Genomic DNA, 14,559 nt, shown 5'->3' with positions numbered 1-14,559 from the left:
AGCGATGGGGCATGGCATCTCCCTTCCCTTTCCAGGGCCCTGAAGAAGAGCGATCAATAACTACCACTCGTGAAGGCTAGCAATGCCTTCATCATCAGTAGCTTTTTTCACTACTTACAGCTTGGGATGCACAAGACTGTGACTAGTTGAGTAATGAAAAGTATCAAGATGATTTGACTACACATGCCTTTGACCTAGCAAAGCTCTTAGTTTTTAGCTCCTCCCACACTTTTGTTGAAGGACCAACCCTGGAGCAGATGTGCATCAGATAACAAAATCTGCCTCCTCTCCCTAATGTTTTTTCTGTGACTGTGATTCCATTCCTATAGTCACTTTACAACTAAAACCACAGAGAGGGCACAAAAGTAAAAGAGGGAAAGTTAAATGGGAATGGGTCAGAGAAGGCAAACTTTGCTTACTTCAGGTCATTGCTGGTGACCAAGAGATGGGATTCAGTTGTACGGAAAATGTTATGAATGGCCCGAGCTGCCAACACCTGTCGCATTGCTTCATAGATCACCTCCACTGTGTGGTCAGATCTGACAGCCATAGAGCCCAAAAAACGGACCACAAACATGTGCTGCAGGAGTGAATCTGGGGGTTGTGGGGCAGCAGTAGGGAGGAGAGAAATGGAAGGAAATCTGTTTATATTGCCTTTCAACATAAGAATTTTCTTTAGTAGATAGCTGCAAAAAATATTACTTCAAAGAGAAGTCTCCCCATCTGCAATATATTTCAAATCTCATTACCACCTGTAATAGACAGGAAGTGCTGCTCCTGCCTGCTTTGGTTCTTGCCCATATTTCATCAGTGTATAGCACCTGGCATATTACCCCAAAAGGAAAGCCAGCCCTCCATGAGCAAAATGGATGTAGCCTTGATATTATATGTTTTAAAGTATTTATCACTGCTTGAGCATCTATGTCAGGGGTCTTCAAACTTGGCCCTTTTATGACTTGTGGACTTCAACTCCCAGAATTCCTCAGCCCGCTTTGCTGGCTGAGGAATTCTGAGAGTTGAAGTCCACAAGTCATAAAAGGGCCAAGTTTGAAGACCCCTGACATAGATGCTCAAGCAGTGATAAATACTTTAAAACATATAATATCAAGGCTACATCCATTTTGCTCATGGAGGGCTGGCTTTCCTTTTGGGGTAATATGCCAGGTGCTATACACTGATGAAATATGGGCAAGAACCAAAGCAGGCAGGAGCAGCACTTCCTGTCTATTACAGGTGGTCCTTGTTTAGCAATCACAATCAGGACTGGCAACTTGGTCTCTAGGTGAAGTGGCCACTAAGAAACGGCCACTGTGCTTATCATCTGATTTTAGCTTTCCTTTGCTTTACAGTCCTATGAAAGTCATAAATGTGAGGATTGGTTGCAAAGTTACTTTTTCATCACCACTGTAACTATGAACAGTTACTAAATGAGTCCATTGATAAAAGAGGACTATATAAGAGGTTTTTAAGAAGAGACTGGCCAGCCATTTGCCTGAAATGGTGTGTGATCATTTACAAAGTGCTTTTGAGATTAACTTGAAAGCTTGCGCATGTATATAAGTTCCAGGTTGTCTCTTCCTATGCAGAGTGCATTCATAAACACTCTTTCAGTGGGGCAGTTCACATACTTGCTTATGAACTCACATTCGGAGTATGAAATAATTAGCAGCCCCTTGCAATCTGGCTTTGTAAATATGGAATCAATGCAAATGCAGTTTGAGCACAAATGCTGGAGCTTATTTTTATTCATTTCTTTATTATATTTGTATAGCTTGAGAGCTTCCTCCTGGTCGGAAACTACTCTCATCTCCACCCCCAGATTCTTAGCCATATTAGCACTAAAGGTATCCTTTCTCCAATGTTTACTGCTTACCCTCATGGAAACTGGACTTCTCCTTTCCAAGCTACCACAGAAAAAAGTGCAGCAGTAAGGAAAGATGGGGCTGGGCTACAAGATAATGTTTATACTCTTCTGGTCACCAGCTAAACTCTTCTAATAACTGAGAAATTGTGCAGTGAGAATGGTAACTGTGAAAAGTGCCCTCAGTCATTCCATCCATTATTATAAATAAAGCTAATGTATGAAAGGGGAAAAAAAACTGAATTAAAAAACGTGCGTAGAGAGTGGTACACCATGGGCACACTTAACATGCTTAACTGATACTGGACTCGTTCTGCCCACAGAATTTCAAAAATTAAAATCAACCTAGAAAAGACCGCATGTCTCCATCCTATAGAGACCAGAAGCATTGTTGAGTTCTGCTTATACATTTTTTAAGCCAAAGGAAATCGTTATTCTGCACATCCCACATTTAACAGCTTTTTGCTTACAGTAGGACAATAAACAGACTACCAGGTGGTTTTAACAGCACAGGCAAAATAGCTTTGTCTCTGAAAGTGGGACATTAATCTGGATGACTTTGGAACCAAAGCAAAGAGTGATGAACAGCGCTTAGGGTATCTACCTGCTTCATCCTCTTTCTCGCCATCTTCAGATTCTCCAAAAGGGTTGGTGCGTCTGCAACAAAACAGCATTTCTAAAAGACCATTTTCCAATACTAAGAGAAAAGTAAAAAAAAGAAAAAAATAGAGCTCCTTGCCAAAAGAAAGATTGTTGGCAGCTTGTACCTTCCACCCCTGTGCTGATCTAGGAACTCTGTTGCAGGAAGCACAATGTCAAACTGAATGGGAGTTCCAGGTGCAATTAACTCGGTGGGGACGACAGCATCAGCAGACTCCTCAGGGACTGTCTGGTCATTCAGAATATCCATGTTCTTCCCCTCCTGGCTAAAGGAAAAGAGAAGAGAAGGGGGACATTTGAAATATGCAGTTAAAAAGCACGATGGATTATTATGAATGGGAAAATCCATGAAAAATAACTAAGGTATCATCTTTCATGTATTTTACTAGTTTCAAAGAATGAATGAGGAAGAATAAGTTGAAGAAGCAGAGAGTCTCTTTTAAGCAAATGCTCATTCATTGGCATGTGACTGATAAACACACTGTATGACCCATCTATTGTGTTGTGGAACAGTTCTTCACTTCATAACTAGAACAGGAAATGCAGGATTAAATATTGCACCAGGACAGAATTCTCCGCTTACACTAAAATTGCATGTTAGGGAAAAGGCAGCTTTATTTTCAGTGGGGAAGAACAAACCCCAAGGCAAATATGAAAGTACCTGGAAGAGTGACTAGCTTGCTTCTTCTCAAAGCTCATGATTGGGGTCACAGCTTGCAGTGCTGTCTGATTTAACCTAATGGCAACTGCCTGAAGTAAAACAGAGATGCATCCTTGAGTAATACTGTTTAAAGTTCTTGCATTAACACAGAATCATAAGTAAATATATCTTATAATACAATACATTTGAAAAAAAAAATAAAACACGCTCACTTCTGGGTTGTCAGTCAGATAGATCTGTCGTGAAATGTTGTTGATTGCGCTTATCCACTGTAACAACAAAGCAAATATTTCAAATAAGGCATCTGGATATTCTTGAATTCTTAACTGGTAGAATTGATTTTATCTAACAAATTAAAGTCTTCCATTCACAGTGAACTGTTTTACCTCCTCATATTCCTTTTTGCTTTCTGCCTGGAGGGTTATGCCTCTAAAAAAATAATACACAGCCATTAGTATTATTTTCCTGGATTATCACATACATATCATTCATGCTCAAGACTGCATGAATGAAAAATACAACACAGTAATACAATTTTGTGATCCAAAAGTTTGAATTTGCAGAATATTAATGTTGTGGCCTTAGAAATCAAAACAATCAAAATGTTTTTGATTAAACATTCTAGACCAAAGGCCTAATGGGTAGGCCTTGAAACTCTTAAAATTGCAAAAAAAAAGCCATTTTAGAATTTTGTGCTTGATGTATAGATACAAGGTTATTTGTATTTGCTGAAAAATGTTTGTGCGCCTTCAAGTCAGTACTGACTCCTGGTAAATTGTCTGGATAAATCCCTGGAGTTTTCTTGTCAAGATTTCAGAACTGGTGCTTGTGGTGCTAGGCCTGAGAGAGAACCAAATTGGCTCTCATTTGGTGAAATAGTATAATAATGGCCTTAATTATTATACGATGCCTGTATTGTTCTTTCTTAGAATCTGACAACAGTAACCTTCTTAAATTTCTATACTGCTAAGTTACAAATGTTGTTCCTGGTGACTTACATTCAACAGAGAGGGCACTAAACTCACGAGAAGTTTATTTTATTTATTTTTATTTTAATCCCATTTATATCCCGCCCTTCTCCGAAGACTCAGGGTGGCTTACAGTCTAAGCACAAATCAATGTGCTTAGCAATAGCCTTCATTCTATGTATATGCCTGCTTATTAGGGCTTTTGGGGGGGCCCCAAGCGGCATTATTACAAAGTCAGCTTATTGCCCCCAACAATCTGGGTCCTCATTTTACCTACCTCGGAAGGATGGAAGGCTGAGTCAACCTTGAGCCTGGTGGGATGCGAACCTGCACTAATTGCAAGCAGCTGGTGTTACTTAAGGAGGCATTAGCCCACTGCTCCACCAAGGCTCTAATAATATGGGGAAGTAACTGAAAAAAATTGCTGTAGTCCCTGACCCTTGGCTTCTTTAAACTGGAAAGCCATGTATAATGCCAAAACTATTTTTACAGTAACTCCCATATAATTCAGAAAAACTTGATTTAGATTAAATGGAGGAAATAAAGCAGCTCAGTTAATGCAGCCTCATCAATATTTACAAAGCTTTCCTTCTAGCAGATGCCTTGATTCCCAGCAGAAAGCCTGACCCACATACGGTTTTCCAGTCGGAGTCGTGATCTGGAAGCAGTAACGTCGGTCTTCACAATCAATTGCCATTACAGAGCAGTTGTCCAAATCTTGAATCAATCCACCAGCTACTGCACCCCTGAGCTGGCACATCAAGTTTCCACCCTGAGTGAAGAAATACAGCCTGTCCCATGTGGTTGTCACAAGGCCCGTTTTGCTGCAAAATATATATATATACCATTTCAAGATTTTTAAAAATAATACTGGAACATATTTGCCAAATTCATTCCAACAAGCCCGTCTGACTGTCTTCAGCACATGGATTTTTAAGACTATATTTTGTTATGGCTATATCACTATATCCTAGTTTTATTTACTTTCAGGTGCTGGATTTTATAACACTGCTATATTGGGGAGTCAGGGCTCATTGTCTGAAATTTCCAGATCAGTAATCTACCTATACAGTTACTAAATATGGCTGGACAAGCAGAGACTGTTACGTTTACCACCATTAGATGCATCCCACAAATGGAATTGATATTTGCAATGTCTAAAGCATATCTAGATATTAATAAGCTTCTATAAGCAGAGGCTAATTGTTGTGTACAGGAAAAAAAGTAATAGTTGCTGTTTTTCCCAGCTCCTCTCCCTGTTGAAGGGACACGGTGGCTCAGTGGGTTAGGACGCTGAACTTGTCGATCGGAAGGTCGGCAGTTTGGCGGGTCGAATCCCGAGTGCCGCGTAGCAGAGTGAGCGCCTGTTACTCATCCCAGCTTCTGCCCACCTAGCAGTTCGAAAGCACGTAAAAATGCAAGTAGACAAATAGGGACCACTCCGGTGGGAAGGTAACAGCGTTCCGTGCGCCTTTGGTGTCTAGTCATGCCGGCCACGTGACCACGGAGACGTCCTCGGACAAGCGCTGGCTCTTCGGCTTTGAAACGGAGATGAGCACCGGCCCCTAGAGTCGGAAACGACTAGCACGCATGTGCGGGGGAACCTTTACCTTTACCTTTACCTTTACCTCCCTGTTGAAGCCTACTGTGTATGTACCTTTAAAAAGTCCCTCATATATGCCTATATGTATGTACCTTTAAAAAGTCCCTCATATATGCCTATATGTATGTACCTTTAAAAAGTCCCTCATATATGCCTATATCCATATCTGGATTCCTATGCACGTTAATTACTAGTGCATTTTTCCATAGTACAAGAAGCATCTTATCACCCTTTAAGATTCAAAGTAAATTGAAAAAATGGTGTTTCATTTATTTTTAGCACTCTTATTGGTCCGAATTAGGTAGGAGTACTGATAATTCCCACCCCCCCCAAAAGCTGAAATGACCAATTTACCAAGATAAATAAAACATTACTGAGCTTCCACATTACTTTCTAAGGTTAAGGTAGCCTGCTTTCTGGATAAGGTTTTTGTTGATGACAGGAGAAGCATCAAAATCGGGCGTATATACTGATTCACCAACTGAAAGCAGATCTTGCTGAGATACCCGCATTGCTTCAACTTCAGCATCTGATTCTTCTTGGATGCTGAAATACATAAATAAAATTAAAGCACTTCACCATCATGCTACTTCTTATGAACTTTTATGTGTGCAATTAATACAACTGGGCATTAACGATTATTTATAAATATGTTTTTCATAAGCACTTAAGAGCTACAAACCAATGTAAAAATGTGCATTTGCAAGTAATTATGAATCACAATGGCAGCATGATTTCATATATATCCTACATGATAAACATTTTAGGCTGATCATAGCTCCAAATCAGGTACCCTGTAAAATGCGGACAACACTTTTTAGAAATCACTTTTGTGATACGTTATGTTGCAGCTTAGCTCTAGGCAAACTATTTTAGTGCCATTTCCTGTATTTAAACGTTGCAGCTCTATAGAGGTGTACCGTGGGAGGTAAAAACAACCACAGTTACTTTCAAGATCCCTGATTAGGCAGCATAAATTATATGCCAACATTTTTCAGATGTATGGAGTACAAGTATTATTATCACAAGCCAGCATGGCCAATTATCAGTTGGATTTCAATATAAGTCACAGCTGAACAGGTCTTCAACTGTATTTTCACATCAAGACAATTCAATCTCCCTTTCTCTCCCTCTCCCTTCTTGCTCATGTAGGTAAGAACAATACAAGCAATGTTTTTCCTCCCTCCTCAAACTGCAAAGCAATGTTAAGCTGGAATATAATGTTACCTCTGCACCATATTTGTAACCGATGTTAAGAAGCCATCCAGTTTTTTTGAAAACATCTCTGCTCCTTTCTTCAAAAAATTAATCTGAAAAGTATAAAAAGGAAGCTGGAATACTACTACTGAAGACTTTGATTAGCAAATGGCTCACTCCAAGGATCTTGAAGCCTTGAGGTGAGAAAACGTACTTTGTATTTTGAGAGATTTTCGTGGATCCTTAGAGAAAAAGGTGGCTTGCTTATTCATAAAATAGTCACCATGGGTATATTTAGTGCAAAACACTTATACAGTTTCTAGATGCCCAACCCTTGGCAGGAGATTCACTCTTAATTTACAGCTTGCTTTTACTCTTCTGGATATCAATGGAGCAATGTGGAATTCAAGGGTATTTTGGACAAATATAATCCTAGAACCTTTGAAAAATGTAAATAAAAGGATTAAAAAGAATAAGCCAGGTGGGTACCAAGAGAAACACTGTTTATAGGCAAAATATATCATTGAAATTCAGTTTATATGATCTTGAATCCCTCTCTCTCTCTCTCTCTCTCTCTCTCTCTCTCTCTCTCTTTGTGTAAGAAATCATTGCAAGTATCCTCTCTTGTACCATCAATATTCTTCACTTCAGTTAAAACTCGTGGAAATTTCCGCACACAATTTATTTAATAAACATTTGTTTACTTTAAGAGTAGACTATCATTTATACATTTTTATAGTTCACTCAAGAAAATGATCAGAGGTTTGGTTTACAATATTAGGGAACACAGGTGCTTTGAATATAAAGTGGCTGAAATATTAGGAGCTATATCACGCTCAGACATATGAAACACCATTTGCAAATAAGATATTCCACTGTACTATAAAATAATTCACAGCTCCTTTCTTAGCTACAAAACTGTGCTGCTTTCGGCTACATACCTGTGAACGTGCGTATCCTAGCATAGGCTCCATCATCGCAATTCGTTTACGATACTGTAAAGCATTCAAGGCACAGTAATATTGTAATGATGACAGATGCTGTTTCCTTCGGGCACTGGCAACCTCTTTGACAACTTCAGCCTTTAGCTGAACAATAAAATGTTTGTAAAACCCAGACAAGTATCAGCAGTCAGCTTTTTTTTCAACAGAGGCTGAAGAATGCAACATACAACAGATAACATCACATCAAAGTCTATTGAAAGCACTTGGATTATACTGCATATTTTAACAATCAGGACTCTCATTCCGAGAGATGCACCCATCATTTGAAAGGCACGTCCAAATAATTCAAACGCTACCATAAATTTTAAGCAATCTTTCCATCACATTTTTATTTCTATGACATAGATGTGTCACATTCAGGTTTCTGCTCACTTGCATTTTTCTACATTTTTCTGCCTAGAATTTGTTTTTTTTAAAAAATAATCTAAAACTGGAAACACATACCTTTCCATTCTCTCTCTTTTTGGATAGCCTGCTGTATCTGGCCATGGAGATGTCATGTTCTGAAAGAAAAGGCAACCTCTGAGCCTCACAACTGAAGCTGCACATGTACCAGGGAATTCTATTAAACCAAAGATAAAATGTGCAACATACCATTGCTTGCAAGACTGAAGAGATCCTTCAAAGTGCTTACTTCTAGGGAGGAAGTAAAGAAGATAAACCAACAATATTTGTATTACATATTTTTTCATATATGTGGATTAAATCCTGGACAGAAATAGAACTCTTCCATCTGCTTTACTTAAAAACCTCTGTACAGTTCTCACCAAATAGTTTTTATTAATCAACCCAAGAAAATCTGGGATGGAAAGCTGCTATTCTTGTAGCATCTTTGTTTTATCACAATTTCTATTTTGAATCCAATGGCCAGAACTCCTTTGGCCAATACAGCAGGAGAATCTGGCAGCCTATCTAGAAATGACTAGGATGGGTAAAAGCCTGAAGGCTGTAGACAAGATCTCATTCCCTTCATTTTTCCCCGTTTTTGTAATGTAACCACACCCACCAGGACTGTCCATCTTATTTTAAAATAAATATGTAGGGGAATGTTCTGGTAAGTTGGACTGTGTTCAATATTGTTATTATTCAATATATTATTCTTGCCTATATCTTTTGAGATTTCTTAAATAAAAAATAGCTTATTTCTTCCCTTTAATTTTCTATTCATATATTCTCTCTGGGACACCATATACAGACAGTCCTCTGGTGCTGGCAACTCTGTTGCTAACTGACAGGATTGTTAAATGAAACAGCACATAAATGCTCCATTCAGCAACAACAGCAAGATTAAGGGGCTGCCTCTACTTCAACTCACCCCATCCATTTATGTTTCTCTCATCTCTGCCCTTTGGGCAACCCATCTACCCATTGCTGATAGCTGCCCCATCACCCAGCCCTGCCAGCCACTACCCCCACTCCACGTTGCACCACCAGTCAGGTTTGTACACTGGCCTCCTTTTGCATGCCACACTGGTCCTTTTTTAATGAACAGAGGCCCCGGATGTGGCTCAAATGGAAGCCCTGAGCAGAACATAAGCACAGACCCTCAATGGGGTGCAACTGCAACAGAGACCCTGGCTGGACTGACACAAATAAGGTGCATTTGTGGCAAGTGCACTGGACTGCTCAGTAGGGGCCAGCTGGCAACAACACGTAGGCAGATGGCCAAAAGGGGGTTGTAAATGAGGGCAGGAGCAAATTTTGTTCATGTGACCATCTGGGGCTTCAAGGACCAGTCGTAAGTCCCTTTGTTCAGCACTTTCATAACTTATGGTCACTGAAATGATGGACGTTAAATGAGGACTATCTCATGAGAAGACAGCCTGTGGAAATTCCCAACCAGGAAGAAGCATTTCAATTATTTACCTGTAAGATCTTTCTCACGAAACTGGATGACAGGAAGAACCATTGTATCTGCAAGCTGTTTTGCCAGTTCAGTGTGTAAAACATTAAGCTGAAAAACAGGAAAGCAATGATAGTATCTTGGTACTACAACCCTGGAAATATCTCTCAGCCTCAATTTCATCTCTAGGTAATAAACATAATAAAGCTGATATAAGCAAAGGAAATTAGAGAAAAGAAGAAAAAATTGACACTGGATTGAAGAAAACCAACATTATTTCTATACAGCCAGATTGGAATCCCGCCTAATATATATAAAATACATTTAAATATATTAGAAGAATATTTATCTTCAAAATCATTTTGTATGTATTCACATCTCAGCAATCTCCTGATCTATATATGCATACAGTATTTCTTCTAAATTCTGAATCTCTTAATATGGAATTATCAACTTTCTAATGTAGAATAGTTAAATATTGAACTTTATTACTATTAATCTCCATTATAATTGCAGGGATTAAATGACTGACAGTCAGATGCCTTTTTAGCTGTCAAGTCCTATGTCTTGTTCACTGTAGGAAACCTTCAAAAATAAATCAGCCTCAATAAGAAGTTAGTAGCCTGATGGTTTTTTGTGGAATATCTTTTGATCAATAAAAGAGTACTTAAAGTGCATCTGTTTTGATGAATAGTATTGGGGAGGGCAAGGGGGGAAGAAAGGAAGAAAAATTAACCAGAGTCTTAAAACCTTCCTTAAGGACTCATCCATGCTTGGTTTACAGAATAAGTTATGTCTATAAAGCAGATCCCAGCAGATTATCTTCATCTATAGAAAAAAAGTTTCTGGAGTGAACTTTCAAATGTAAATGATTTCACTACATCTCTTCTTCAGTTTATATTTACACATAGTCCTTGACTTACAAGCACTCGTTTACTGACCATTCTAAGTTACAATGGCACTGGAAAAAGTGACTTATGACTGGCTTTCACACTTACGAACACTGCAGCATCCCCCCTAGTCACATGATCAAAATTTAGGCACTTGGCAACTGGCATGTATTTATGACAGTTGCATTGTTCTGGGATCATGTGATCACCATTTGTAACCTTCCCAAACAGCTTCTGTCAAGCAAAGTCAATGGGGGAAGCCAGATTCACTTAACAAACACATGATTCATTTAGTAACTAAAGTGATTCACTTAGCAACTGTCGTAAATTGAGGATTACCTGTATATGTATTCCCATATTAATGTTTGCATTCTAAAGATGTGTTGATTTTGTTCCTTGTTAGCATTTTGATGATTTACTATCTGTGTTTATAAAACAGGGGAAAATCTGATTCTCACGAAGAAATGCAGATGGTGCTCCCAATTGTGTAGCGCAACTTTTCTCCAGCCAGCATAAGGATAATTGGAAGCACAACTTAACTCACTCAGAAGGCAGCAGTTTGTAAAGGCTGATCAAGAGAATCTCTCACACTGCAGTTTTCCCACATGGTGTCCAAGTTCAAAATCTGGAATGTCTGCATGTATTATCTGAATTGCCTCTAATGATAAAACTCATCCTATCTTAAAAGTGAATGAAGTTGAACACTGAGGTTATTCCATCAAAAATTCCAAAGGGATTTACTTTACAAAATGCAAGTAAGACTCAAGTCACAAATAACATCTCACTGTATAGCTTCAGTTGAGCAAGAAAGTTTCCATGTTATCAAATGACTGAAGAGTTTACTTAAGGAGAGGCTCTGAAGCAAAATTAACTTGAATGTTTATATTGATTCTGCAAACTTCAGTTTCATTCGCACATCGTATTGCTTTGCCCATGTAGCTCTTTTATCCAAACCAAACAAATAGCTGTTATGTTTTTCTTTCTTTTCTTTTTCTAGCAGAACACTGTAATATCCAAGGGAGGTTTTTAAACAGTTATTGATTTTCATGTGTGGGTTGATATATAAATACAAGAAGTAGACGTAAGGTATGATTCATCATCATTAACAAACACAAGGGCTACTAAATGGTTTACGCTGTGGGAAAGGGAGGGCATCTGGAGAAGAACACAGAAACTTTCTTTGAAGACCTACCAGTATTACATATTTGACAAACCCCTTGCCACATTTTAGCCCCAGGATACCACTGTTAAGCATCCTGTTAAAAAGATGGACAGGATAATGGACTCTTCAACAAAAACTATTTTGTACTTGAATTCTCACAAGTGCTGATACGTTTTGTCTATAGTGCTTTTGTGTATGCATAGTCATACATAGAACTGTGCTATTAAAAGAGATGAATTTTCTCTCTCCAAGATATGAAAAAAAGCCACTGGCTTCTTTTTTCCAGAATGTTTTTTTTCTTTCTTAATCTAGCTTACACTAGGTTGGATTTCCTAGTGGTCTCCCAACCAAGTACTAATCAGGCTCAACTCTCCGAGGCTTAACCAAGTCAGCTACATAAAGCAGAGATTAAAGAATTCCCCCTTCTCTCCCCAAATGCAAATCTCAAGACTGTTTAAGACAAATTGCAACAGCTAATGCTCTACAAAAGTTACTATTGTTTTAGTGATGAGTAGTTCACAGAATTGTGGATTTTGGTTGAGTGTGATTAAACAATGGAAACCATACGGAAAAAGGATGTGAAATCCCTAAGAGAAAACAAGTTTGGAATAATGAAGTTGTTTGAGATCAAGCCAAAGTGGAAGACATAGCAGAAACCAACTTGCTAGAAAATGCAAAAATTCCCTGTCTGCCTCTGAAAAATTGTGGACTGTAATAAAAATTGTATAGGGATGACATTAGAACATCTGAGGATAAGGAGATGGCAAAAAGTCTATGAACACGAGTGGGAAAATTAATTAGATTATGACATTTAGGCTCCTGGGATTTTGAAGTTCAACAGTAATTGGAAGGCTACAGGTATTTTATTCCTGCCTTACAATGTGAAAACTTGGAAATGGTTTTACTGCATTTGGGCAATGATGAGAATATTAAGTGCAAACTGCAAAAAATAAGCACTTTACAGATTCACACATTTATTACTGTAAAGCTCAGGTTTTCTTCATAAATACTATCTTCGTGAACTAATTCTCACCTTTCACATGCCAATGGGTACAAATAGAAAAACTCTCAAATGGCAATAACCTCCAGAGTATTTTATGTACTAGTAAATAATAATAGTAACAGTGATAATAATAAACCTATTGCACTCAATGTCACCATCCTGAACTAAAAACTGTTAAAGGCTTTAATAAGACTCTTCATAGAAAAGCAGAATGACTCCTTTTTATTATATTAGCTGCAGTCATTTCTGATCCACACCAAGCATTAAGTGCTCTTTTTTTTTCTAGCATCCTTATGTCCTAATGAGGAGAGTGAAAGAGAGAAAATCAAGTTATAATTTGGATTACCTCATCCACAATTTTTGAGAAGGACTGAAGGGTAGATATCATTTCTTCATCTCCTTTCCCCAAGGCAAAATTCTGTAAGTTAACAAGAATTAATGGCAGCACTTAATCTGAGAAGGAAATGAGAACGAGTCTAAGAAGGCTCAGCTCACGTTTAGCTCAATAATAAGTATTTTACTCAGCAAGATTAAGATTAAGATTGTGAGCCAAGGAGAAAAAAGAGCCAGCCTCTCGTTATTTATAATCCAAAGCGATAGAAACTCTACCCCAATCATAGATTACAATCTCACTGCACTAACCTTTTGCAAATTTCTGCAAAATAGCAGTGTGAGTCACTTACATATAGGCTTTCTAACATTTTTAAAGTTTCCTACCAATATGACCCACTGATAGAAATGCCAACAAAATCTTTCTCAACATCAGTGGGGCATATATACCTCCCAGGGTATCTAAAAAGGGGTGCAAAGAGTCAAGATAGGTAGGTTTGAAGCTTTACCCATTTTAAAGGTTCTATTGTGTGGCTTTTGTTATCATCTTAACATTTTCTACCCTCCCTGAAAACATCTTAGGTACCTCACCACTGCTGTGAAGAGAGAAATGATGACAAGTGACACGGTTGTTTGAGTTTTAAGAATCAATTCCATGTGCCATTTCAAATGAAGAAAGCAAGGCCTTAGTAGCTGCCACACCTCTGGCCACCAGAGTATGTCAGAACAAGTTAGTCTCCTTGTAATCTGTGCAGATAATCAAGCAAAATACTAGTGGATGGTTAAACTATGTCTACTTTTCATCTTCCCAGTGTAGAAATTGCTCAGGAAAAGACTGTACTGCGCATACCTGTTTTTCATATGCAAGAAGATGCTTGGAAAGCTGTTGTGTTGCTAGGCACATTTCATTCTATAAAGAGAGAATGTGTCTCATTACTGATGCACATAAACACTTAAAGATTTACAATGAAAGGGCTACACAACTTTTTCCAAAGAAGGACTGGATTTGACTTTTAAATGATTCGCTATATTGCAAAAAGTGGCAGATTGGTCCAAGATGTTGCTCAGGCAATGTCTTTTATTGGATACCATTAAAGAACAGAATTCACATTAAAGTCAACTATTAAAGAAGACTCTATCCAGATATGTAGAGTCAGGACTGGGTAATATTTGGACCCAGAGTCACGTCTGCCTTCAGCCACTGAAGATCCAAAGGAGACTTTGGGTCAGTCACTCTCTCTTAGCCCAACTTGACTTATTGGTGTGGTGAAAAAAATGGGAGGAGCTCCTTTGCTCCTTATGAAAAAGCAGATTATAACTTTAGCAAAGAAACAAATCTCTAGGTATAGCCGAGACTTTAAAAAAATATTATCTAAG

The 14,559-nt window shown here is 38.3% G+C and overlaps 1 protein-coding gene across 3 annotated transcripts in view; it reads right to left on the bottom strand.

Moving 5' to 3' along the window:
• APPL2 (adaptor protein, phosphotyrosine interacting with PH domain and leucine zipper 2) overlaps positions 1–14,559 on the bottom strand; it is a 30,438-nt gene that overhangs the window by 10,438 nt on the left and 5,441 nt on the right. Inside the window, exons 3-17 of one of the 3 annotated variants that reach the window (XM_081330982.1) lie at positions 14,033–14,092; positions 13,199–13,270; positions 9,821–9,908; positions 8,549–8,590; positions 8,399–8,457; positions 7,892–8,038; positions 6,981–7,063; positions 6,144–6,299; positions 4,786–4,974; positions 3,569–3,611; positions 3,395–3,451; positions 3,183–3,271; positions 2,629–2,787; positions 2,466–2,518; positions 420–594 (exon numbers count right to left, since the gene is read on the bottom strand). In XM_081330982.1, coding sequence (XP_081187108.1) covers positions 420–594; positions 2,466–2,518; positions 2,629–2,787; positions 3,183–3,271; positions 3,395–3,451; positions 3,569–3,611; positions 4,786–4,974; positions 6,144–6,299; positions 6,981–7,063; positions 7,892–8,038; positions 8,399–8,457; positions 8,549–8,590; positions 9,821–9,908; positions 13,199–13,270; positions 14,033–14,092 — 1,472 coding nt within the window. The remainder of the gene's footprint in view (positions 1–419; positions 595–2,465; positions 2,519–2,628; positions 2,788–3,182; positions 3,272–3,394; positions 3,452–3,568; positions 3,612–4,785; positions 4,975–6,143; positions 6,300–6,980; positions 7,064–7,891; positions 8,039–8,398; positions 8,458–8,548; positions 8,591–9,820; positions 9,909–13,198; positions 13,271–14,032; positions 14,093–14,559) is intronic. The other 2 variants (XM_081330983.1, XM_081330984.1) reach the window with 2 other exon arrangements.

This window comes from Vipera berus (genome assembly GCF_964194415.1).
Source record: "Vipera berus genome assembly, chromosome: 6".
Classification (NCBI taxonomy): Eukaryota; Metazoa; Chordata; class Lepidosauria; order Squamata; family Viperidae; genus Vipera; species Vipera berus.
The sequence above is the reverse complement of the archived record's forward strand: the minus strand, read 5'-3'. Positions and strand labels throughout refer to the sequence as shown.